This window comes from Marmota monax, unplaced genomic scaffold (assembly GCF_021218885.2).
Source record: "Marmota monax isolate L192 unplaced genomic scaffold, Marmota_monax_Labrador192_F-V1.1 WCK01_AAM20220418_F8-fsc00031, whole genome shotgun sequence".
NCBI classification, from domain to species: Eukaryota; Metazoa; Chordata; class Mammalia; order Rodentia; family Sciuridae; genus Marmota; species Marmota monax.
The window spans coordinates 14,964,213-14,992,177 of record NW_026695197.1 but is presented as its reverse complement, the minus strand read 5'-3'; the positions used below and the strand labels follow the sequence as shown (position 1 = coordinate 14,992,177).

Genomic DNA, 27,965 nt, shown 5'->3' with positions numbered 1-27,965 from the left:
AACTCAAGTCAGCCACATGGAGAGAAGGGGATGCCAGGCAGACCTCCATGCCCCAGCCATCCTGAGCCAGGCACCAGTCACTCCCAGCAGACAGGAAAGGAAGAGAGCTGAGCAACCCAGCCAATAGCCAGGGCCACGGTCCCTGTCATAAGCCTAGCAAACCCACCCAGCCCCAGCCTCCTAACTGAGCTCCTGATTATCCAGGATCAGAGACAAGCCAGTCCCACTTGCCTAGACACAGCACTGAGAACATAATAAAATGGGTACAGTTTTAGTGTCACTAAGTTTTGGGGTGGTTTGTTATGCAGTAGTAGATAATAGAACAACCTTCTTCTCTATTCCAAAAGTTGGGCAGTGTGATCCTATCATCTAAAACCCCTGGGGACAATCTAAACCTCCTCTTGCCTCCCAACCACTTACTGCTTTCCTTACTGTTCCTCTCAACTTCTCTCTTGGACCAGCAGAATGAGAGATGAGAGAAAGAAGATTTGCTGAAGGCTAAAATAGAGTACAGCCATAGCAGGTAGCAGGTGTCAGATGTCTTCTTGGTGCACAGACGCAGGACATGAGAGTCTCTTGGATGGAGAGACCAAGCCACACAGGTTATGAGCAAGTGGAAAGTTCCTGGGAAAAGACCTAGCAAGGAGAGAACTGGGTCCTCCCTGCCTCCTTGCCCTGACCCTCACACACCATCCCATTGACATATCCATAGGACAGCTCACACCACATTCTGAGATCCTCCCTGGTTCCGTCCTTGAGTTCAGTCAATGAATCTCTAAGGTCCCCTTGGAGATGCAAAGTCTAGCTTCTTCCTTCTCTCATAGCCCACTTGACTGGTAGTTTAGCTCATTTTTACTCTTAGTGCAATGTTTGTCTTATTCCTGCAACTAGAATCAAAATTGTTTGAGGGCAGAACCTACACTACTGGACATAATTTTCCTTCCTACTCCATAGCACCAGGCACAGAACTGAACAAAATAAAGCAAGAAGTATTCAATACATGTCTAAGGAAATTTAATGCTATCCATACACCAAGGGCAGCTAAGGGCCCAGCCTCACTACTCCAGGGTCCTGCGAATGAGCTATGATGTGTTAACCAGAAGCTGGCTCACACAGGTGCAGAGCAACACCTCACTTCACATGCTGGTTTCAAGGAAGCTGGGTCTATGCCACAGTTCTGTATCCCCTTCTTCACAGATATCTGATCCCACACCTCCACTCAAAACAATCTCTCAGAAATCACAGTGGCCCTGTGCTGTCAAAATTTCTGCAACATATATCATAACCTCCTGAAGACCCCTCAGAAGATCTTCCTGCTCTGGAAAGACCACTCTTTGCAAAGATTGCTTTCTCTCTGCTTAACTTTTAAATGTTTGTAATATTCCCCAATACTTCTCCAAGGCCTTAACATTACATATTGCACCAGCCAAATCATGCCACATCTGTGATTTGAACTATCAACAAATGCCAAGCCTGCACTATTCTACAGAACTCAAATATTCGCCTATCAGTCATCACCACATGGGTTCCATTGGGCCCTGGAACTCAACAGGAATCACACTGATTCACTTCAGCATTTTTTCCCCCAAGCCTGCCCCTCTTTATGAATGGCAATGGCAATATCCATTTACCTAGGAGCTATCTTAAATTCCACTTTCTTGTTCAACAACTAATCCCATTAGCCCCTGAGTCCTGCAGATTCTACCTGCTTAATGCCTTTTGAATCAACTCACTTCAAATGATATCTTCTGTTACCAGTGTGTTTCAGGTTTTTATCACTTGTCACCTAGACCATGTCAAAGGCCTCCAGCTGGCCTCTCCAGCTCTGGTCTCTCTCTCCTATGATCTGCTCACCACATAGTTCTGCCTGTGACTTTTCTAGAGCATAGCTCTGCCCAGGTCACTCTTGTATCTAAAATGAAACAGAGATTTGGGGAATATATTCAATCTATTAACACACAAGGCCTGAAGGGCAGTGATTTAAAGATTGAACGCTAGAGCCAGACTTCGCAGGTTCAAGTCTAAATTCCACATCTTTCTAGCTCTGTAACAGGCAAGTAGCTAAATGTCCCAGTGCCTCAGTACCTCCATAATAGTAGCTGTCTCCTAGGAATTTATGGGGTTTACAAGAAATACACTTATGAAGAGCTTAGAACGCTATCTGGCATTTAATGAGGATTCAACAAATTAGTTCCTACCTGCATTCAGGTTCTCACCTCTGCTTTCAACATATGCTTGACATATCTTATTTGACTTTATATCCTTTGCATCAAGTGCAACATATACATCAAATGAATAACATTCATCAAATGTTAGCTGAACTATAAATGATCATCAAGGAACATTAATAACAGATATCCAGGTAACTTAAACTTAATTTATTTGTACTAGAAACAAAACAGTGATATTTTTCCCCCAACCTGCATGCCTTCTACAATTTTTAATAGATTGCAAATAAATCTAGCACAGATGTATGTGATTATATCCAAGGAGATATAATCAGTTCTGAGAATCACCAGACTTTAATAGTAAAGAGCCACAAAACATTCAAGGTTTCTACTTCTGCCTGTGCCCTCATTGTCTTTCTCCCTGGAATAAATCAGACTATATAAACCAGGAGTGGGAACAAAGTAGCCTAGCTGTGCAAAAGTAATCACTCTTAAAAAAGGAGAAGTGTATTATTCTGTCTCTAAGAATTAGCACACTTCTAAGTAATGAGTGTTAAATGAGAGAAGACTTTGCTTTTCTGCCTGAGATAGCCTTCATTATTTCTTCAGAGTGAATCTAATAATTGACGGCAAAAAAGGGAATGAATGAAGAGGACTTTTAAGGACCACCTCTCAAATCAAATCTCTTTTTCATTGGATACGATTGCTCATGGTTTTAGTTTGGGTTCTGAGAAAAGTGGCAATAACTGTGGAGCACACCTTCTGTGTTTGGAAGTTGGATAAGACTAAGACGTAAGGATTACAAAACACAATACTCCAAAAGTCTACAAAGGAAATAGCATCTGAGCCCAGAAGTATTCAACAACAGGTTGCTGGTAGAGCACAGAGGGGGCTGGCTCAGTGTCTGTAGGAGATACCAAGAATCTAATTTTAAAATTGTGGTAGAGATTTCACATTCAAGGTGATTTGAGAGCTTGATGAAGACATAGTTGGGGCTGCTGACAGAGCTGCTGGTTTTGCTGAAGTTGAAGGGAACATTCTGGACCTCTCAAATTATTCAGCTGGCAACCTCTTCCAAAGCTCAGAGTGCCTGCCTATTTCCCACCCAGGCACTGGAAGGTGATGCTGGCCTCTGAAATAGCGAGTTTAGAATCTCATTTGAACACATGACTATGAGACCCACAAACAAACATTGGGCAATAATTCCCTAAGATGCTTTCAAATGAAAAGGGAGAGATGAGAAAATCCTGCCCGGAGACTGGAGCCTCCACAGATAGCATAACCTCTTACCCCAAGTGTTAGCAGAAAAAAAGGGTGTTGAAAGAAAAATCTTAAGAAGTTGTTTTCCTTTGTATATCAAAACTCACATCTGCATACACATGTGCATACAGCATACTCACACACACTACAAACAAGCTTTGGAGTCAAATGCATTTAAAACTCTTCTAGAGAATGAAATCTCTGATATAACCCAATGTTTCAATTCAAGAGTCTTCATTCTAGTTACCAAATGAACATGGTGAGAAAGGACTTCAACAACAAGGGTCTGAAAAGTGAGACTGAAACAGTTTAGACTGTTTCAAAAAAAAAAAAGAAAGAAAGAAAAAAGTTGCTGACATTCATTTTGCATTTAGATAATGCTTTAAATTTCCCAAGATGCTTTGATAGCCATCATCTCCAGCGCTCCCCTTGCCTCCCAGACAATAAGGTCAGTGCAGAGGGATTTATCTCCCCAGTTGATCCCAGAATGCAAAGGCAGAAACCAGAGGGCAAATGTGGGGGACACTGAACAATTTAGCCAAACCCTTTCATCTTGGGCTCTTCTCCACATACTATTCTCAAAACAAATTGTGTAACAGAGCACACATTTGTGTGGCTTGAGGCATTTATTAAACAGGGCCTTTGTGAAGTTTTTGTGGGCGTTAAAATTTTAATAAACTTCAAGTTCAAGTCATTTGGAATCAAACACTCAATGAAATTAAAAGACAACATTATTGCCGTTTATAACCTCTAAACTGCCAATAGAAGGATATATATATATATATATATATATATATATATATATATATATACACACACACACACACACACACACACACACACACACACATACATATAGCTTTGTGATTAAGAATATGAACTTTAAAATCAGGTCAACCTGACTTCAAATGCTGTCTTTCAGACAATAGATATGCCATTTTGTTATTTAATTAATTTAATCTCTGAATTAGAATTGTCGGGAGTATCACATATAATTTTATAAAAGGGTTAACTTAGTGCCTACTAAACAGAACTGAAGAAAGTTTCAACTTTCAGATGGTTTCCAACTTAGACCTTGCAATACAGCAAAGTTTCTACTTTCCTTAGGGGAAAAAATATGTATCTAGGACCTAGATACATATATGTATCCAAAAACAATATGTATCCAAACAAATATGTATCCAAAAACCTAGAACTACCACAAAACGAACTGTTAAAATACAGATGGGTTAGTTTTTAAAGTTAAAAAGTTGCATAAGGATTTCATGAATGTTTAGAATAGTCCCTGAACTGGAAGGAAGGAAATTCCTTCCAAAACTTAAAAATCAAAGAACATCAGAGAGGAAGGGATCTTTCACAAACCTACACAAGGTCATATGAAGGTTCTCTGCATCTAATTCCTCCAGGTCACCTGAGAGCCAAAAGAAGCTCATTCGTTGCCTTTAGAAGTGTCTCATGCTGCCATCTCCACCCACAGCCACCAGTATCACTCCAATACCCTTCACTAACCATCGATTTCTAAGTATAAAAGGAAATTGTCTAAAATTGAAACTGTCTAAGTCTATTATTGATCTTGGTGGCTGTGGGAAAAAAATGGAGGAGGGTGGGGGTGAGACATGTTGATGAAAATAATCTGAGTCATCACTTCCTGGAAGAGATGGTCTCATACCCAGAGCCCTCTGGGAAGTCAGGGGCCTGGGGGAGGGGACTCCAGTCAGGCCACCACCTCTCAGGGTACCTTGAGAATGTCACTTCACTTCTGGGGACTCCTCTCTGCAAAGTGAACCCAAGGCCCTGCTTAGGCCTGTGCTCCTTGAATTCAGAGAGGTCTTAATAAGTCACCATCACTGCTCCTCACTGTTCGCTTGGAAACCTAAAAGAACTGTGCTCCTGAAATACATGAGCCATATCTTGCCATCAACAGCAGTCAGGGCCCAGCTGGGAGGAAGAGAAGCAGAAGCAGCCCTGGTGGCTGAGTCAAGACACAACTGCCTCATTTCCTAAGCACCTCCCTAAACCTGGACTCCCCCTCTCAGCACACATACGTCCCAGTACTGCCACACCATTCTTCGGGCAGTGTATGGCAACCCCATTAAGAACCAATGCCCTGGCACAGCCAGGCCTGGTGCTGTAATCACATCATATTCTCTCTTAGAGGCAAAATTACATAAAATTATTCACTAAACTCTGAGCAGACACTGATGATTACAAGATTTAGGTGTTGAAAGAAAACAACAATAAGAGCATCAAATCAAGGGTGTCCCATTGTGTTGGAATCACCTGCTCCTGGACCTGACTACCCTTGCATGGGGTGTGGGGGGTGTATTGCTGGGGTGAAGCTTTTTTTCATCTGTCTGATGCTACCTCCTGTGGGCACTTCCCAAGCCCTCCATCCAAAGCAGGTTCCCTGCGATCCTGTGTGGAATGAGCGAAGCGATGAACGCTGTGCTGCCCAGAGGAAGAGGTCGGTGTGTGTGTGAGTAGGGGGGGATGGCACATGTCTACAACTCTGTGAACCAGCTTCCGGCAGTGATTTAATAATATTCTCTCTCTCCACCTCCATCCCCCACCCCCACTCATTATGCAGTCTGACTGAATACCACTCAAAACATTTTCTCAATTAGAAGAGAAAACAGGAATTTGCCACTTGTCTGCCTCCATTCTGCTGCCTGTCAGCCTTCAGCAAATATTTCAATCCTAGGCCTTTGCCTGCTGCTAACCCCTGTCCTTTAACCTTTGACCCTGTCCTCTTCAAATCCTCCAGCTTTTCACCTTCTCATCTTCCCAGCCCTGACACTCCATACCACACTGACTTCCCAGCTACTAGGTTTAATCAAAGGGAGGTACGGTGACACCCCTAAAGCAATTAGAGTCACAAAAGTGCTGCTGGGATTTGCTTGTGTGATCAAAAGATGATTAGAAAAATTAGCACATCACAGCAGACAGGAGACATCCTGAAAATGGGCTCCAACTCTCACTAGCCAAAATGCGACCTTCCAGCCTCTCTCTTCAGAGTCCTTTTTTTGAGTCTAGGTCTGCCCCTCAATCCTAGCAACCTCAGAAGGGCATGGCGCTGGGACCTCAGGTGTGGGAGCCAGCTGCCAGAGCTGCTGGTCGACTCTTTTCAAAAGTCATGTTCAGCTTAATTTCCTATCAAGCCTCTGCCCCTCCCTTCCCCAATCCCTGCAACTTCCATGGCTCTAGCTAGTCCCCCTTACTCCACATCCTGCATCAGGACCATCGGACTCATTCTTCCCCATCCCTGTATCACAACTACCAGTATGTGACCTGTGCCATTTCTATGTGCTTCTGTGAGCATTTGAGGAAAGTAGGGAACATTTAAGGACTTTTTCTAGTGCAATGACTAGTTTCCTGCCCAATAGCACTCCTTCCCATGTAATTAATTGTGCTGTCTCTTGGCTCGTTAGCAAGGAGTAGCTCAGGTCCCAGGCAGCGTTATGCAGGGTGAATCGTGTTTAAGTAACTGCATAACTAGTGGGTCAGTTTTCTCTTTTGTCTTGGCTGTGACCATTATTTAGCTGGTTCTCAAAAATGCCTGGCAGTGAAGCTTTCCTGTCAGGCCCCTGTTGAAAGACAAATGCTCTCTCTTCTCCCCACCCCCGTCACCAGCCCCTCTGCTCTGAATGCTGCATGCACAGGGCAGCTGGGAAATAAAAGGCTCCTTTATCTGATTTTCCTGGGCAAAGGCATGGCGGGTTCAGGAGGGTTCAAGAGAAAAGCGTCAAACTGTAATAAGATGGGCCAAGCAAATGGGCAGGGCAGAAGCCCAAACAAGGGCAATGACTGGCCTCAGCAATCAGGCATCTTGTCCCCTTTTCAGCATGCAATGTTGTGATGACAAGAAAGAGTTGTTGTTGTCTCCCGATGGACACTGATTGATCTTAAACAAATCATGAGACTCAGGTGACTTGGGCTCTCTGTCCTCATCTGGGAAGGGAACACCGCCCCGGGGATGCACAAGGTCTCTTTCTGCTTTCCCAGTCTCTGTGTGTATCCACCAAGCAATGGCAGCTGACCCACCCCTCTCATATAGCTGTGGAGAGCACGGCCTGTCCATCTTAAGAGAGGTCTCCAGAAGAGACGAAAGCACACACTTTATGGCCACTGTTTGCTTCCCAGAAGGAAAAGTGAGAGGCAGAGCAGGAGAAAGAAATGTCAATTTCACAAAAGGGAAATTAAAGTGCAGGGAAACTCTGGGCAACTGAGTTGCCAAAGCCACGGCAGGAACTATTATTGGTGCTATAAGAAACGAACCACAGAGGAACTCTGACACTTGTCCCAGATTCTGATCCTATATGTCATCCTTCCATAGGAAGATGTCATGACTATCAGAAGGAGCACTTTTTCTGTTTGATTTTTTGAAGACTTGTAGTTGATACCTTCTTTGGCACCCTGGACATCTTGAAGCCTAGTATGGAGAGTCCTTCTGACTGTGTGTCCTCTACATTAAGTCTTCCATGGGCCTCAAGTACAAGGTCCTCCGTGGCCCCTAGACCCAACCACCAACCCATCCACACATGTCTTCCATAACTTTGTTTGTTTCCTCCACAGTGCATGTGATGCTCAACAGACATCGTGTCTCCAGGGAAGTTCCTAGAAATCATGGTGGCCAAGCAGCCTTTGGAACCCGACAGCACTTGTGACAGGAGTTCCACTTGGAAAATGGCTGCAGATGAAACAGCAGTTATCTTGGGCACAGAAGGATTCAGCCACACTGGTGGCAAACACTAGCTTAAAGTGTCACTCCTGGCCTACTGTGAGGTACCCAAGCCACCTCCTGCCTCTTCCCACACAAAACATTGATTAAGAATCTAGAAGTCCAGGCAAAAATGAGAGAAGTCAGGATAGTAGGGGAGCCAGGGGAGGAGTAAGCAGTAGGAGCTCAGGAGGGCAATTGGATTAGGAATGTCCCGAAGTAATATAAATGGAATATCTCAGGAGTCCTCCTTTCCCTAAGTCCAAAGCCCAGTCACTACCAGTCCCCAAACACCCATTTTAAAGAAATACCAACACGGGGCTCCTTCCAGCACACACATACATATCTACACAGATGCCCTCCCACAGACACATGTCCAGACACCCTCTAGCTGGCAAACAAGTGACAATATGCAAATTATCAGAAGCCACAAAGATTTGCTTCGGTGGGGAGCCTGAACAAACAAGGAACAATTCTGCAAGTGGCCACAGATGGCTTAGCTTTTCTGCTTACAATGGACACTAACAAGATTTGCCATAACTAATTCACTCTTTCACACTATTGCCCTGTTCCCCCACCTTTGGATGATGGGGAAAATTCCCCATCATGGCCATCTGCATTTTTATTTCTTCCCAACACACACGCACACACAAAAACTGCAACTCATTCATTCATGCTGCGTGTGGATGGCTCCCATTGAAAGTGGTTAAAAAGTTTGAGAGGAAACGGTGGAAGAAGCCGACATATGTTGGCTTTCCCCAATCCCCAATTTCCCTGAAAGTCTTATTTGGAGAAGGGGAGGCACAGAAGAGATTTATCGGGTCCTGTGCCAAGCTGGAAAACTCAAGAGGATAGAAAAGTGTGGCAAAGCACACACAAAACAAAATGGCCTAGAAACACACAGAGGACTTACCAGGCGAATTTAACCCTGTATCACACTATGGGTGACAACCCACCCCAAATGCAGGAAGTAAACCTTGAGCTTAGGCAGCAAAGGGCAATAGGCTTGATGAGCCTGTGCAGGACAGGCGTCACCAGGGGAAACCCAAATCCAAGGCCAAAGGTTGGAGTGCAGCCTCTATGCATACTCACACTCTTCTTTATTCAAGGCCCTTTCCATTCAGCTTTTCCTAAGTGTAAGTAAGACACTTATGAATTCTTAAGAAAAGGAATCAATGAATTCTTCAGAAAATGACTGAATTTCTCCAAGTAGCAGGAATCAAGATGTTAGAGCTTGCTTCTTCTTGCCTCCCTGAAGCCTCTCTTAGCCTCTTCAATGTGATGGTAAAAACCAAGTGTACTTAGGCCCTTCACGGGGTGCCGCTGTGGATTTAGTTTCCTCCTCTGGGCTCACCACCCTCCAGTGCTGGCTGGGCAATGAATGACATCTTGGAGCAGCTCGTTCTCTGCATTCCCTCATTCCCTTCTTCCCATGGGAGGTAAGGAAGGCTCCATTACTGTACTTAGGAAAAGTCCAAGCTCCCCAGTCTGGCCTGCCAAGGCTACCCCCTACTCCAGATTTCCCATTTGAGCCAGCAGGCCAGCAGGTGGGCACAGCCAAGGTGTACACATGCACTGCACCCTCTTCTGAGCACCACTATGAAGCCTTCTCCCCAGTAGTCTTGCCCTCCGCTAAGCCCTCTGCTTTCTTCAAGGCCTGAGCAAATATTCCACTTCCTCCATGCCTCCTTGGACTCTTTCACATTCCACAGCATCTGGCACAGCCTGACCTCTCCAACAAGGTGGAAAGCTCACGGGTTTCTTTCAGGGAATGATGGCTCTTCCTTCTCTCACCCACCCAGGTGCCCGCATGATTTCCCTCCTTCCTCATCCCTAATCATCATTCATATTAGGTGAGACAGAATGTGTTTACTTTACCATCAAACAAATACGAATTTGACATCTACAGTAGCCAGCTATTCAGAAAACTACACACAGTGTTATCCTGATGATTAGATAAGGTTCTTGTTTACAGGTAAGCTTGTCTCCCTGCACACCTACGTGTGAATACCTCCTTATATAAATTGGTATTTCTATGATGATTTCCTGGAATTCTGGAGTTGGAAAAGACTTCAGTAGCTCCTGCTTCAGTGTCTTCATTTCAAGATGTGACCTCTGAGAGCAAGAGGCAGGAGAGGAAACACAGGTGGTTACAGGCAGAAATATAGTCCCCAGCTTCTCAAGCAGGCCTCCACAGATTATGTATACTAACATCTACATTCCTGAAGGCCATACATATTCATGTATGCATGCATGTGCATACACACACTTACACATTAATGTGCATCCAACACTGAACTCTCCCCAACACACACACACAGACCCACACCACGCTCTTTAGCTGCTGAGCTCCTCAGAGAAATATGATGAGAGACGGACGTGGATTGCTGAGAAGCCCCTCAGTGCTCTCTCCATTATATTTAGACCATCTCATATATTTGCCCTCCCATCCAGCTCTTTCCCACCAATCCTTACAAGCTGTATGGCCCACAGCCCCCACAGCTGGACTGTCCTTTTTGGAGAAAGACAAACTTCAAGGACTAACAATTATCTCCCTGCATCAAAGAAGATGGGCAGAAGCAGCTACTGCTGCTGCCTCCATCAAGGCCCAGCCAGAAAGGAATCTGCTGCAGGCCTACAATTGGGAGCAAAGGTCAGCTGTCATTTAGGAATGAAGCCAGAAGGAAAGGGAAGCGAAGCATCCAGAAGTTCAGCACCTGCTCCTCCCTGGAGGTAAAGAGGAGCACAGCTGGTCAGCCTGGGGCAGCCCAGGCCCAGGCCCACCTGCTCAGCTGCCCCTTACAGGGTGTCAGCAGACTTTAATATAAGTAACAATCTGCCGGTACATGTGTGGAACAACAACCATTTTTGCAAAGGTTCCAGAACGGCAGGCCTTGTTTCTCTAGAGTACTGTCCCTCCTCTGCTGCAAAGGTGACCTGGACCGATGGAGGCTTTCCAAGGCAGCCCAGACCTTACAATGCTGACATGATGCAAAAGCACATGTAATTCCCTGCCCTCCTTCTTCACATGCTTTCTCGAAGGTGCTGTTCTTCCCACCCTTCTCTTGCAGATGGCCTCTGCCCTCGCACCTGATTGGCCTCAATACACTGAGCCTGTGCCATATTTTTGACCTTCTGTTTCTCAGATTTCCATTTCTATCTCCTCTGATACTTTTCCTGAATTCTCTTCCCCCTGACAAAATGTATAATGTGTGATGTTTGTTTTTCAGGTCTCTTTGCTGTTATGGTTTGGAGGTGAGGTGTGCCCCCAAAGCTCCTGTGTTAATGCAGGAATATTCTGAGATGAATGATTGATTTATGAGAGCTGTAACCTAATCAGTGCATCCCACTTTAATGGACTCACAGTGTAGTAACTGTAGGTAGGTGGGGCATGACTGCAGGAGGTGGGTCACTGGGGACATGCCCTGGAAGGGTTCATCTTCCTTGTGGCTCCTCCTCCTACCTTCTGTTTCCAGGCTGCCAGGAGGTGAGCTGCTTTCCTCTGCCACTTGATGTTCTTGACCATGAATGTTCTGCCTCATTTCAGGCCCAGAGCAATGGAGTGGGCTGTCTATGGACTGAGACCTGTGAAACTATGAGCCCTAAATGAACTTTTCCTCCCCTGAGTTGTACTTGTTAAGTGTTTTGGTCACAGTGACAAAAAGCTGACTAATATGTACCAAAGTTTCCATTCTCCCTTTGTCTTTCTATTCTGGGTATCTCAAGAAGATCGTATAAATTAAACACAACAGTGCCAGACAGCCACACGTGTCCTCAAACAGACACCACCGGAAAGAATGCCTTCCACTCCCATCTCATCTGGCTCTCCTTACCGGAGCTTCTTGTCTTTTTAATTAGGCATAGACCATGCCTATCACTCAATCAAACTGACTAGCCAGTTTACAAGGTATTTTTGAGAATCTCTGACATTCTCTTTTCCAGCTGGGTCACTATGGAGAAGTCTTCCTGTCTCAGTTCCTACTTTGATGTAGCTTACCAGTCAGAGAAGCAAAGTTACCACACTGTGATGTTTAAGGAACAATTCTGTTATATCTATAACATTGCCTGGCATGCAACAAACAATTATTGAAGAAGATATCTTCGATTGAACAGGTGAAAAAAATTAATGAATGATTCAATGATGCTGGGGAAGAGAGCACTTTAAGTGGGATAATTAGCATTGGCAAGGGCATCCAAGTACCACTTAGTGGAGCTCGGAGGTGCGCTCTCTCTCTCTCTCTCTCTCTCTCTCTCTCTCTCTCTTTCTCTGATAGACCATCCTTCCCAGCTTGAGCAGAGCCCACTGTTCCAAAGTCAAAGGTCCCTTTTACTACTTCCTGCTGCTGCTTCTACACTCACAGCTCCAGGATCTGCAGCTTTAGGTGAAATTGAGCTTTCTGGATACATAAATCGCATATCAGCTGGGAAGCCTGAGCATAGGGGTGATTTCTGAGTTCCAGAACCTGTACCCAACTGCCACCCAGTCTGTGGACATTCATCACTCACCTCCTCCTTCATCAAGTTCAATGTGTCTCTGGGCTAATTGCTTTGGACACAATTTATTTTCATGCCTAGATCACATTAGAAAAGAAAGGATGAGAGAGAGCATCTAGTAAGAATCCCCTCATTTCATGTGGCAAGATGCTTCTGAAAGACTCTATTTAGACAGGTTCAGGGACAAAGTTGAGTATATTGCCCAGTACTAACATTGCTACATTTCTTATAATACACATATCTTACAATATATGTTGACAGGAATCTATGACATATTTTAAGAACTTTCAATATACAGGAATCTATGTCATATTTTAAGTTTATATTCACACTAATGCACATTGACAACACATATCATGTCCTATATTTAAAAAAAAGCAAAAGAAGATATCTCTGACCTCTGTGTCTCTCTGTCTCTGTCTCTCTGCCTTGGGTTTTTGTTTTATTTTGTGCACCACTTTGGGGGAATCCTAACACCCGCAGTGCTCTGGGTTATAGACCCTGACCGAAGGTGATAGGAGGGAAGAAATGATGTACTGAGGAACATCTTTTTGAATTTTATGGATTTTTACCAATTCCTTGCGTGTTGGTTTCCCCAACCCTTGCTGTCATCAGCACAAAGGAGCAAGATGCATGTTTTCTTTTGTAGAGAGCCACAGCTTGCAAAGGCCCCTGAGGAGATAAGACTGGGTGAGCAGAGAGGGCAAAGGCTGCAAAGTCACAAGATAACCCGAGAGATTGCATCCAAGGCACTTACTAAACCTGCCAAGAGGATATGGGAAAAGAGAGAGAGAGAGAGAGAGAAGAAGAAGAAGAAGAGGAGGAGGAGGAGGAGGAGGAGGAGGAGGAGGAGGGAGGAGGAGGAAAACCAGAACCACCACCACCTGAGTTACAGAATTGGAAGATCCTATGACACTATCACAAGTTTATCCAAACTGGTCAGGCTTGGCAGGATGAGGCAGGAAGATCACAAGTTCAAAGCCAACCTCAGCAACTTAGCAAGTTCGTAAGCAACTCAATGTGATCTATCTTAAAATAAAATCTAAAAAAGTCTTGGAATGTAACTCAGTGGTTAAGTGCCCCTGGGTTCAGTTCCTGGTACCAAAGAAGGAAAAAAAATGACCAAACTGCCTCTCCAGCTGCCCTGACATTAAACTACTGACATCTATCTCATTTCAACGAGAAATGGAAAAATCAAGGAAAGTCCTCACCATGGACCCTCTCCAAGGCAGGGCCAGCAGGTGAGGGTCCCTGGTTCCCACCTCAGGTTCAGGAGCCCTGATCAGCTGCCTGGAATTTAAAGGCCAAGCACACTGTGGTTACCACTTCCCAGCTCCTCTGCAGACCCCAGGAAAGACTCTGTGCCTCACTGACTTCATCTGTAGAATGGGAATAATAATATCTACATTGTATTTATAGGGAAGACTTTGTAGACTGTGTGTGTCAGATATGTGGCAAGGTCCCCAGCTACTCTGAGCACTGAAATGTTGTCACACCTGGGAGAGCTACCTGCACAGCCAACAGGCTTCTCTGTGATTCAGGCTTTCAAAGAGAATGCCAGTCCTGTGCCTCTGATGAGCAGGTCACATTTTTAAGAAAGAGACCAGGTGTTCAGAGGCTGAACACCAAAGACTCTTCAACAAAATCTTGGACAACCGCAGGGCCCACCCTAAGCAGCCAGCCAGTAGGATCTTGGTGTGACTTACAGGACAGGTTGAGAACAGGAAGAGGGACTTGGATGAGTAGTGATTTTGATATTTTTCCCTGTTTTATTTTTGGTTTGTTTTTTGTTTTTTTTTCTATTTTCTTCCCCCTGCCAAGGGATTCACGTGTAGGTTCTTAAACAAGGGGTCCCCCATTCCAGCTGACAGCAGCAGCTGCAACCTCTGACTGTCTGCAGAGTGGCAGGGAATCGAATCAAAAAGAAAAGCAAGTGGACAACCTTTCCTCCGGGAGCATGAAACACAATACCAGCCTTTCGCCAAACCCGGCAGACACCAGCCCTGATTGGAGGTTGCCTCGGAACAAAGGGAAATTGGTATTTAAAAAAAAATCTTCTGAAAGCCAACTCAGCAGATGGTTTTTTCCTGGGCTCCAAGAGCCGGGGGTGGGGTGGGGGGGGGATAAGGGAAGGATGCTGGGATAACACAACTGCCACCAGGATACAGATGACTGAGAAGTGACAAAGATAGGCGAGGAGGGCTGACCTCTCACCCCAGAATTTCACAAAGGGCAATTACACCATGTGGCGGGTATCTGGGCTTGGCGGCTGACCACTTCCAACCTGCAGCTGTTGTCCATCACAGCCACGTCTGGGGGCTTTATTAACAGCAGAGCAGAGAGTTTGGGCAGAGAGAGGACACTGTAGGAAATGATGGAAAAGTTTAATTGGAGACTATAGTTTGTTTGAAATCTACTACAGAATAGTTCTAAAGAAGGACATCTTCTAGTTCCACTGCCCCCTAGCATTTCAAAACCTCTTTACTCTCATTCTTTCAGGTTATCTTCAAAATAGTATATGAAAGTAGGAGAGAATATTATGAATCCCTCATTAAATAAGAGAAAACACTGATTCCTTTGCAATATGCAGAATGGGCGCTGGAACTCAGAACCTCTCTCTTGGAATAGCTATCTTTCTGGGAGTCTCAAGTCAGGTCACCACAGAGTCTTGGAAGGAGACCTTTGGTGCATTTTCATACCAAACAAGGATACCTTAGAATGCCTATAAATAACTTCTGGACTAAGTCACAAAGACCTGGCATCCCATAGTGATGCACCACCAGCCCATCCCCTCTCATGCCGGCTCTCACTGCCGCTGAGCTCTTTGGAGCTTTCCAGCAGGAGAGGGAGGTCCAGCGAGGAACTGTGGGGCTCTAGGATGAAGCTGCCAGGCTCAGGATTTCCCCACAGCCTAGGTCTGAGTGCAGGAACAACTGGGCGAGCTGCAAGGGACTCAACTATTCTCTCCTTAAAGATGCACCAACAAGGGAGCTGGGCACGGTGGCACACACCTGTAATCCCAGCAGCTCAGAGGGCTAAGGCAGGAAGATCATGAGTTCAAAGCCAGCCTCAGCAACTTAACGAAACCCTAAGCAACTCAGCGACACCCTGTCTCTAAATAAAATACAAAAAAGGGCTGAGGATGTGGCTCAATGGGTAACTGTCCCTGGGTTGAATCCCTGTACCAAAAAACAGCACCAGCAAGATGGTGAGGATGGGTTCTTTCAATGATAGCATCCTGCTGTTAAAAACCAGGGGACCTGAGGATTTGAATACTCAATACCCCCCACCCACCCAGTAATTAACTGCAACCTCAGGCAAGCCATTAAGAAAACCCTCAGAGTCCGTTTCCCCAGTCTATAAAACAAGGAGGATTAACAGCTACTTCAATGAACTATCCTAAGAACAAACCATAAAGAGACAGCGGTTGGGCAGATGTGAGCATTCTTTGTAAAGGTGGTAAGCAGATGTGATGGTTGCTATCAATTTTCCATACCATGCATTATCTGAAACACATATTTTGACAATTTATTTACTGCCTTGGGTTTTTCCCTAGCTGTCCGGAGATCAATTTTCCCTAACAAGATCTTTCTATGGCAGATACACCACTTCTGCTAAACACACTGCACAACTCTGTAGATACAGTAGAATTTCCATGCCTCAATCCTGCCACAATGTATGAGGATGCGAGCACAGAAAGGGGAAGGGAGGAAAGTTTTCAAATGTTTCTAAAGAAGCAACACAATACACAGAGCCAACAGGGCAGAAGCTGTTTTGATAGAGAAGGTACTTTCCACGGAACTACCTACACTGGCAGAGAGCTAACAATAATTTGTGGCATCTAAGCCAGGGAAGTAAAATTTGTGTCTGTCAGATGGATCAAAGATATAATTCCTGTCCTCAGAGAGCTTACAGCACAACTGAGAAGAAAATCTTAACTTTGACAACATACATTTACTAGTCTTTTCCTTTAAATAAAGGACGCCAGGGAGGACATGAGAAACCAGTTTCAGAGATGGCAGAGTACGCTGTTTCATGAGGTCTTGCTAAACAATGCATAGAAAAGAATCTTACTGAGATGGGCATCTGCACCATCCAGGGTGTCTGAGTGTTCTCTGAAGTTCCTTAGGCCCCAACCAGACCACTTGACTAATAATTGATTCACATCTCTGCCTGGAATTATACAAAAAGAGATGATAATAAAACAATGCAAACACTTGAATTTTGGCCCGGAGAATCCACTGAAGGCAGGAAGTTATGGTTTGGACCATCAAAAGTAGCATAAGTCAATGTTAATTTGGAGGGTTTCCTTGAACTTAATTTCAGTGCACATCAACAATGGCAAAGTTGCCAGAAAGCTGGTATAGAAGAGAAACATGTTAATAGGGGCATTTTGTCTGTGACAGAGGAGGTTATAATGCCCTGGCATTCCAGAGGCCAGACCACTTCCTGGTATTGCACTATGCTCCGTGAGCACTCTCCAGCTATGCCTATTAGGTGGGACACAGGCAAACCAGTATTCCTAGCTTAAGAATCAGGGTGATTTGGCATTAGAGATCCAAAGAACCCTTTCAGGAAGTGGAAATACTTGTGCTTGAGAGAAGATGACCGTAGTGCAATACAATGAAGAGCAGCCTAAAGAAGAAGCAAGTCCCCTATGACCAGCAGCCAAATCACTGCACTAGGGATTTGGGAAGGTGTGTTCCGTTCAAGAGGGCTGCTCATGGACACTTCCGGAGACTTTTCTCACCTTCAGTGATACCCTGGTTTTCCAAGCGTGAGTCGGTGGTGGACCCATGCCATTCTTTTGACCTGAGCTTTTGTTATCAGCCATTCTCACCTTCTGACCTGGTGCCTATGTGTAGCCTGTGTCCTCACTGGACTTAGCTCCTCACTCTCAGATGCTTTCTGGACTCCCAGCCTTGATTTCCCTTAAGATCTAGTAGCACTCAAAGCCCCGCCAGACACACTGACCTGCCAGTTATTTAAGTGACAGCACTTGTTCCCCTGAAAGGACAGAGATGTAGAGATCATAAAACGTCCCACTGTAAACTCAGAGCCCCTTTAACTACACTGGTGATCCACCAAGAGCCTTTCAGGAAACGTGCTGAAATGCCTGAGCTGGGTTCTCATTCACCACTCACCCACCTGGCACCGAGGGCTACCACACTCCTGGGCAAATGTCTATCTGTAAGTGGTAACTTTTTATGGGTTAGGCCCTGTGACCTATATTCAAGGACAAAGCCACTGTGTACCTCCTTTTGAGAAAGTCCTACGCACCACTCACCTCCTTTCCTTACTAGGAAGCTGGCTAGAAGCTCCCAGAAGGCTAAATAAATAAGTAAATAAATAAATAAATAAAAGACCACCTGGGGAGAAAAACATGAGATAAATGAGGTCTAGAAAACACAGTGAAGCAACCTGCATTTGATACTGACGATGATTATCAACTGGCCTCACAAGGTGGGAACTGCTCGGACTTTCCCAGAGTAAATAAAGGCCTCCACTGTTTCCCCTGGTGAGGTCACAGGCGGAGAGGAGGGGAGGGAAATTGGCTCTGGGAAGGAGGGGTAAAGAGCAAGATAAAGAGCAGAAATCAACAACCTGGGACTTCAGAGAGAAATGGGTGGGAGGAGGTCCTTGCCAGCACAGGGTACAATACCCCAGGATGCATGGAAGGTGGGAAGGAGCCCTCACAATGACACACCTGGCACTTCCTACAATGCAGGGCTCTGGCTGTCCTGTTCTGGCACATCCCAATGGATGGCAGCCTTAGTTTGTCCAGAGGCTGTCTGCCTCACCAGCCAGTACATATTCAGACTCCTGTCCACACTGGGAGTAATACATTGAGACTGAATCTGCATGGTGTTTGTCCCTAGACCTCCTGGGGACCTGGTTCTACTAAGTCCTTCCTGCTCCTCTGACAGGCTCTCTCCCTCTGGCCACCGACTTCCTCTCCTTGTGGGGAATGCCCAGAACCCCATCACCTCCCACCATGATAAGTTACCCTGAGGGCCATGCAAGTTGAAACTCAACTCCCAACGAGTTGGCCCCATGCAAATTATAACACAAATTTTGACTTTATCATGGATAAAGAAAATACCCTGAAGTGCAAGATTTCAATGCCTTGTGCTGTTTGTTTTCTTTACTTAATGCTGTCAGAAGCCTGAACCAAGGTCTCTGGCCTGTGCTCCGAGAACCTCCCCGCCACCTCCCTGGGCTCCCTGCCCTAGCCAGAGCCCACAGCTTCCTGGCCAAAGCCCCTCATGTGTAGTGAACAAGCAAGGCAGGTGGGCGATGTCGTGGGATGTTCTCTGGGTTGAACTTTGAAGATGGGATTTTTTTTTACTTAAATCTGCAGCAATCAGAAGCGGATGGGGTTGGGGGAAGGGCAAGAAGAGATTGTTTCTCTTGCCTTTTATTAAAAATAAAAGAGGAAATGCAACTGAAGGTCCACTGGAGATGTAGAAAGGAGAGGCCTTTCTGTAGGGGGTGGAACCGCAGTGGTGGAGGTGGGGGCCACTCTGCAGAGGCCAGTAGATGCCAGCTGAACCCCACTTGGTGGTTCCTTTGACATCACTTTGAAACTTTCATTTTGAGTCATCCTTTGTGCTCAGCAGTAATCCTAGCTTGAGAGATAAATGACCACAGAGATGAAAAGAACTTTGAACATCTCTAAATAAATCCACATAAGCAATCCCCAACACTACCACCGCAAAAAAAAAAAAAAAGAAAACAGAAAAAAAAAAACAGATTTAATTCAGTGGTTTGCTCTACTAATGGACACTGGTGTAGGCATCATCCCGGACACTGAGGCTGCCCTAGCTATCACTTAGCACTATGCAGGTCCCTGTGTGCCTGCTCTGTACCCTGACCAAGGAAGAGACACAGAGATAGAAGACAGGAATCAGTGCATCATGCTGCCTGGGGGCTGTCCTAAGTGCCCAAAAGACACTTTGATCTTCACAGTGACAGTGACAATGAGTGCTGCTGTGCCCTTGATTTTCATGCAGTCAGGAAAGGTCTCCAAGAGGCTGAGTAACTTGCCTGAGGTTGTGCAGAGCCAGGAAGTAAAGGAGGCCAAGTTCTACTGCAGGATCTCTCCAGCCAGGGCAGAGGGGAGCCCATTCCAGAATGGAGGATCCCAGTTCCCATCTCCTCTCAGAAGAGAGTCTGTCTCCAACATACCCTGCACTCCTCACCTGGGGGATCCTGCAGGGAGCACGCTGGCCACACCTAGGGAGTGAATGACTGTCCACAGAACATATTTCCCTGCCAGATTGATCTTCAATGGCACAGAGTTCACAAAGAATGTCCAATGAAAGTCCTGAGAGCAACTGGTAAGGGAATACCAACACCAAGAGGAAACAAGCCAGCTCAGTGTTTCAAACTCCCAGAAGATCCCTAACCTAGGAAGGAAGAAAGACCAACCCAAGAAGCTTGGGGTGGGGACAGCACTAAAAAAAAACACTAGAATATCTTCATGGAACACAGTTTGGGTAAATCTCACTACTTTTTAAGCTCAACTCTGGTACTCACTCCCATGATCTCAAGAATTTTGATATTTTGGGCAGAAAGGAAACAATGTGATGATGTAAAAGTGGGTCCAAAGAGGGGTTAAGTATCTATTTTTATAGTAACTAGTGTTAAAGAGACAGCCTCCCCAGCCCCTCCAATAGGGTAGCTTCTAATGTTTCTAGTACTGAGAACAGAAATAAGGCCTTAGAGATCAAAATCTGTTGTTTTTCTTCTTCTTTTCCTTTTTCCTCTCCTTCTCCTTTTTCTTTAACTTGTAGAAAGAGACCCAGGGACCTCAAGCATTCTCTCTGGAATTAATAATAGAGGCAGGGCTGGTGCCCAGGGCTGCCATCTCCACATCCAACATTGTTCCCCTGGCTTCTTCAGCTCCACCTGTCAAACGGTGCCTGTTGCCCTGGAGAGACTAATACTTCACTGAAAAGGTCATTCACCCTCCTGCATGCTGCTTTAGCTATAAAATAACCAGACAGAAAAGCTATTTAGGAAACAAAATTTCCAGGCACTTTGATGAATAAATAGGAATGTCCTGCTTTGGAAGAAACTTTAAATCTCTCCAGAAAAGAAATTAAATTAAACAGGAGTAGGAATCCAGCTTCTTGTGAAGAAATGCTGGCAAAGACCTGCCCTCTTGACCTGGTGAAAGCATCGTGGAGGACAAAGTTCAGATGCTCAGGAGTTGGAAGCACCACATTCTATTCTGGAAGCCAAGCCTTTGACACAGCAAAGAGTGACCAGAAGCTGATGGGCAAAACAATGACAAACAAGAACACTTGAGCCACAAGGAGGGTGAGAGGCTTGCTGGTGGATGGGTAGGGCCACCCACAAGTGTAGTTAGGCAATCTGAGTCATCAGTGAAGCAAGCCACCTCTCACCTCCTGCCCAACACCCACCCAATGACTCATCGTCACTGACTTGATGTACCAAACTGCTACAACCATAAAGGGTCAAGAGAGAAATGTGCCACTCAACACCCTCCAGGAAAAATGGATAACCACAGAGACCCTCCTTGCTGACAACTGTATTTCCAAAAGGCTCCCTCCTGTCTCTCCCATTTTAAGATCCCCTGCACCAAATCACAGACCCCCAGCCACCTCCTATCCCCAGTTTGAAGCCTGCTGAACAATCTCATTATTACATCATTAAATCCAATCCATTATTTCATTGTACATTCCTCACTTTCTGCAATCGGACACCAGCTTTGCTTTCCATCTACAGCCTGAAGAATCTTTTTCCTATCCATACTTTACAAAGAAGGTGCTACTTCAAGACTGAGTAAACAAAGGCAGGACTTATTGCACTTCCCAAAAGAGGGCTGCACTCAGAACAGACTCAATGATCTTCCCATAGACACAAAAATGGCCAAATGGGGTTGCCATGGACAAATCCTGAGCTATGTCTCCAACTACAACAGACACTTCATGGACAGAGATGGAAGTCCTTGCTACTGGAGGAGATGATTTCTCCCAATAGAGCTGGCCAGGAGGGAAAATTAGTCCAAAGAAATAAAACAGAAGTTGTGGTTTTGTCAAAAATAAATAAATTTTCTAAACTCAGCAAGGTAGGTGCGTATCTATAACCTCAGATACTCTAGAGACTGAGGCAAGGGGATTCCATGTTCAAGGTCAGCCTGGGCAACTTAGTGAGATCCTATCTCAGAATAAAAAAAAATAAAAAGGGCTAAGGATATGATTCATTGGCAAAGCACCCCAGGGTATAATTCCCAGTACCACAAACACACACAAAAATTATAAACCCTATAAAGGAAAAAAATAAGATTTTAAGTCATTGGCTTTGGAGTCCCCTCAAACACCCTGAAACTCTTGGAATTAAGGAAAATGTGTCAGATTATGATGCAAACTCTCCAGCTAAGGTGGGAAAGTGTGGCAGACACGCTCCAGTGATCCTTACCTTCCAGTGGTCATTTACTTTTACAGAGTGCAAGGACCGGAATTATTTTTGTAGTCTTAAAAGAATTAACTTCAAAGACAAACCTTGCCCAGTCTGGCTCTTGCTCCTCTAGAGCAATCTAAGCCTCAATTTCCTCATCTGTAAATAAATAATATCCACCCAGCAGGATTGTTGTAAGGATTAATTGAGAAGGTGAATATATGTCAAACATTTAGCAGAAGGCCTACCATACAGCTGAATAAACTAAGTCTGTTATTATGATCTGTGCTCACAGCAGAAGAAAATTAGCTATTTATTTTTCCTAAAATCTTCCATTGAGGAGAAAGTACCATCTCTGTTTGGCAGATGAAGAAGCCGGACTTCGGCAAGGTTACACTGCACATCCAAATTCCCAAAACCCCATCAAGGTCCTCCTCCCCTTCTCTTGCTATAGAAACTGGCTACCATAATCTTCAAGAAGAAGAAGAGCTACCAAGTTCTGCCCAGCTGAGGACATCCTCAAAACACTGTCACTGCTAGAACTTTTTATGCTCTTTTTTGGTACCGGCACTTGCTTATAGATATGCATCTTTATTATCTCTGCTGTATTCACTGACTGACCTAGAAGGGAATTAGAATAAGCATAAGTTATTCTGGAACTTACCTAAGTAAGTTTAAGATGCAAAGAACAAGATGCACGTGTACAGTTCATCTGCAAAGCCCTGAAGTATTTTCTGAGCTCTTTTCAGCTTCTATTTCCTACCAAATGCTTCTTTCATGCCCTATGTAAATCCATTCATCATAAACCCTCTCCCAAAGAGCATCTCAATTGCTATCCTAATTCCCTACCAAAAGGAGGAGACTGGCACCCTAGTTAGAAAAGTCCATGCGTCCCTGAGCTAGTGAGGTGGCATTTTCATGGGTCTGTCCCTACAGCCTACCACTTAAAATGTCCATGCTCCCTGAACATCTGCAATGCCTCTCCAGTTTGGAGGGTTAATCCTGAGATAGAAATTTGGAATAAAGACTTAGAGGATGCCAGATGCATACCCCTTCACTCCAAAGCTGCAGACCACATATAACTAGAGTTAACTTAGCAGAGAACTAGTTTGTGATATGTAAGTCCTACTAACATTTTCCCACAGAGCTTTCTTTTTACAAAAACCAATGAAAAAGAAAATCATGTGGGATTCAATATAAGTTGTCTTTGCTGGAGGCTGTCAAACAATCATATGAACAAAATTAATTGGTTCACTTAAACACACACACACACACACACACACACAGTAACACCCAGTTTCTCCCAGCCTCCAAACTTGGAAGCTGAATCATTAAAAACAAAACAAAATAAGATAAAACTGCTGTTATCCTAAAACTCTATGCCTTTCCTTAAGAGAAGGGTTGATGATCATTTTTTACAAGAGCCAGATGGTAAATAGTTCAAGCTTTGCAGGCCATAGGGTCTTGGTGACAACTATTCAACTCTGCTACTCCATTCAAAAGCAGTTGTAGACAAAATGTAAACAAAATGGACTTGGCTCTGCTCCAATAAAACTTTATTTGCAGACACTGAAATTTGAATTTCATATAAGTATAACATATTTGAAAATATTATTCTTCTTTGGATTTTCTTCTGGTCTTTTAAAAATGTAAAAATTATTCTTTCCATGTAAGCTGTACATAAACAGGAAGGGGGCTGGATTTAGCACCATGCGTTGCAGTCAGCCACCCCCTGTCTACGCCAGCACATATGTGCTGATGACTCCTAAGCAAGAATCCCAACCAGCTCAAGGACCAGCTCAACAGGGCCTCCTTCTTAGGAGCTATCATGGGAGTTGATTCCCAGGGACCACTCCCTGTGTGCTTCTTCAAAAGCAGGCTCACTTCATTGAAAAGATCCAGAAGCCTTGATTTCAGGGTCAGATGATGAACTGTTACTTACAAAATTCCCTCTTTGTGTTTTCTCTATCCATATTAACTGATCACATACTTCCCATTTGTACAAATTGTTCAAGCTCATGCTACTGAACTTTTCCATAGAGATGGCAGACCAAGTTTCACCTTCAGCGTTGATTACTTTCCGGTTGCAAAACAACAGAAATTTAAAGGGTGATAAAGTGAACATTCTAATCCAATAGAGATCAGAGAAGGTTCTGATGATCTATCAAGTAATTATGACTCCATGCTGATAACTTTATTCATTCATTTCTGGAAAGCAACAGCCTGAGGTATAAATAAATGGAGGGAGGATGGAAATACACAATATGAAACAAGCTTCTAGCCATAAAAAAAAATTGTATGATATTTCCATCACAACATCATCACAAAATAACATTGTATATTGAAATATAGCTCTTCTCCTTCTTTTTTTTCCACTCCCTCCAATTGCTTAGGAATATAAATGTTTACTTGGCAAATCACATAGTCAAATAAACAATTTTATCTCTCTTTTCCAATAAAGTTCCTAAACGGCACCTAGATTTTTGGTGCGTTTCTAGCAGCCTGAGGATATCAGATATGAGAACTTCAGTCCAATGCACATTTCAGCTTTGAAGTTATCTTTATGTCACAAATTCCAAAACATTAATCTGAGGCATTCCAATGGGCAGAAGATTTGGGAATAATCTGTGGCTTTAAAGAAAGTTATACCCAATCAGGACAACTTATTATCTTTATGGTGCCATAATTTGGGTTTACATAACCAAAACCATGGGCTCTGCTCAAAATCTAGCACTGATGAGGATTGGATGGAAAATGTTCCCCAAAAGTAACAGATTCCAAGATTTCCCCCTCACACAAGAATCCAACAACACACAAAGAACTGGTCATCTCAGTGGCCAGAATCAAAAATACTCTTTTTCAAAGCTAAAGCATCCAATCTCTCCAGCAATGCCTCACTTCCTAAATAGAGCCTATGGCATCTTCTTGTAAGCATCTCAAAAGTTTCTGCATGTGTCAAGGTAACCTTTGGTTTTTTAAAAGAGAACCCAGAAGTCACTACAAAGTTGTAATGTGGGGAGTGGAAGGCACCATCTCTTTGCCCTGGAAAAACAAGTCTATCTCTAAAGATTGTGTTTCAAAATGTTACAGTAGGGAAGCCAACTATCCTGGTTTTCCAGGATGTGAGAGGGAGGGTCCCCGAATGCAGTATTTTCAGTTTTAAAACCAGAACAGGTTTATTGGGCATACCGTGAGGAGTTAGTTACCCTAGAAAGTTTCTTCTGGGCTCTGTATTTGGATTTTAAATGCAACAAATCTGTCCAAACACCTTACATGAAGAAAGACTCAGTCTTACACTAAAGAATTAATAGGATTCCTAGTGGTTTTATTGAAAATAACTATCCCAGAGCTTAAAAGACTTCAGATTGCTATAAGTTGAGTGGTCCTGTCATTGGCACCATCTAGTCTACCCTGACGAAAGGCCATATAAACGACCAAAAGACAAGGAGATTGACTAAGCCAATGGCTAGCACTTCCTACCTAGAACCCCCAAACTCTGCCAGCCAAAGGGCATCTTTCAGAGCCATCCTCAGAGCCAAGTTATTGAAAAAAAGAACTTTCCATACTAAGGCAGAGTCCTCTGCTTTCATAGCTGAGTGCCACACCCCTCCCAAGAATGGAAGTCATTGTCACCTCCAAGATAAATTAATGAAACTTGGACCCATCCATTCCCAACCAACACCACAAACCAGCTCCAGTGGCTTTGCATATCTGTACTTGCCTTTTAGGAGGAAAATGACAACCAAACAAGTTCATTCATTACCCAACTTTTAAAGTCCATGATGTGCTACACAAAGACTTGAGCCAATCACTGCCCTCTGCCTTCTAAAGTGCCAGCTCTACACTCATCAGTGGCTTCCAGGATGAAGATATCAGCCCTGCTGGAGCCTCAGCTACCAAGAAGTCTGGATTCTTCAGTCAGGGGAACCATTCATCTTAGAAAGACCAACATCACTAATGAAAATTAAATGAAATTAAGCGGAAGTTGTAACATTTCTTGATTGCTCTGATCGACCAGTTTTTCATCATCCCACTCTTAACTATGTGACCAGATGCAAATGTAAAGCAAAACAAACAAACAAACAAACTTTTGGTCAGGGTTTGGCTGATCCAGCCAATTGGCTACCAGGCAATAAATAGGATGCTCCAAAATTACAATTCTAGTCTCTTTGTTTTTCCAGGTGAGTTGAAGATATAATAATAAACCAGATATTATACCAAGACCATACCAGAGACATTCATTCTGGAGACCCTAAATATTCTATAAGGAGACTGATGATTCAGAAATAATAATCAGTAACACACAAAGAGACTTTTAAGAAATTGGGGCTAAAACAGCAAAAACAGAGAAAACAAACTAAAAACCTACAAGACAGACTTCCTACCTTCTTTTTGGAGTGGCTTCTTTCTTCCTCCTTAGTAGCTTTGCTATTTTTCCCAGCACGGGACACCTTCTGGTCCCCAGACTGCTTGATGGTGATCTTGATCTCAGGTGGGCATATATAGTTCTCCAGATTCTTTGGGGGTTTCTTAGCCCGCTTGGTGGTCTGAATCTTCAGCTTCAGACTCCCCTCAGTGAAGTTTGCCTCCTTGATGGAAAACTCCTGCTCTTCCAAGCCATCTCCTGCCACCCATTTCTCACTGTCTGCATTGGAGTTGGAATCCACATCCCGCCCTGAGCCCAGTTCATCCTCTTCCTCTGGTTCCATGCGATCTCCGCTCCCCGGGATGCCCTTCCCAGGTCCTGGAGCAGAAAGCAAGGGTTCTCCTGTGCAGCCAGGAGCAGCCGGGGGCTTGGCAGAGGAGACCGGCAGGAATTCCGACTCGCCCCCCCTCTGCCGGGTGCTGCTTAAGATTTCCCGGGACTCCATGACAATCCTACAGTCTTCAGGAGTTCTCAGGTGGGGGAAAGGGAAGAGGGAAGAGGAAAAGGTGAGAAGAGGGGACACTCAAAATTCCAAGAACAAACCAGTCCAGCTGCTAGGTTCAGAGTCCCAGGGACGGAGACACGGTGAGGTGTTCTGAAGAGTTCAGATCTGCAACTGAGACACAGAGAGACAATTAGCCATGGCAGGAAGGAGAATGACCCCAAAAGTTACTCAATCCAAGTTCCAGAAATATCTTCCCAATGATCTATGGCATCAGAAAAAGATGATGGGAGAGAAATCCAAGCAGAATATGAACAGGCCCAAATCGGATTCCTCTGGAGCAGAGGGAGAAACACACTCACACATGTCTTCATAATGGGTTGTTATTAATTTCTGTGGCTAGAGGCCCAAGAAATAAAGATAAGAGGGTGAGTCCTCCAACTAGTAATAACCTAGAGGTTTCTTATACCAAAGCCACAGCTGGCTGAGTCACCAGCAAAACCAACCATGACGGAAGGGAAGTCAGAAGTGCTGTTGCTCGGGTCTGTGGGAACCGCAGCTGGGTGGCTGCTTATACCACTTCCCTGTGCAGAACAGGGTGCACAGCTAAATACAACCCCCGCTTCCAGGGCCAGGCTTCCACCCGCTGCAGGGAGGACGTGCAGTTGACCTCTGAATTGCTCTTTCTTTCTCATTTTGCATTATGCATTATTTCAATCATGTAAAGACTTTTCTCCTTTCCTTAAAACAAACGCAAAACTTAGGTGTGAGGCTTGCACAAGGAAAACAAAAAGATTTCAATGGGAAATTACTTATAACACTGTGATTAATGCAAAACTCCAAAAAAACGTTCCCACTGACTCAAAGGAAGGATACTTAGATTTGCAATTTAGACAAAAATAGACTTCCTAGACCATTTTAATTTCCTTTCTTGTTCCTTACATGCAGTTGCATTAGATCCACAAAGCAGCAAGAGAAAGAGAGAGAAGGAGCATTTCACAGGCCCTTGGAAGTGTCAGGACTCCCCCCAGG

The 27,965-nt window shown here is 44.4% G+C and overlaps 1 protein-coding gene across 3 annotated transcripts in view; it reads right to left on the bottom strand.

The window, feature by feature from the left end:
- Positions 1–27,965, bottom strand: part of Setbp1 (SET binding protein 1) — a 353,550-nt gene that overhangs the window by 307,203 nt on the left and 18,382 nt on the right. For all 3 annotated transcript variants that reach the window (XM_046428350.2, XM_046428353.2, XM_046428352.2), the window contains exon 2: positions 26,451–27,107. In XM_046428350.2, coding sequence (XP_046284306.1) covers positions 26,451–26,936 — 486 coding nt within the window. In that variant the 5' untranslated portion in view covers positions 26,937–27,107. The remainder of the gene's footprint in view (positions 1–26,450; positions 27,108–27,965) is intronic.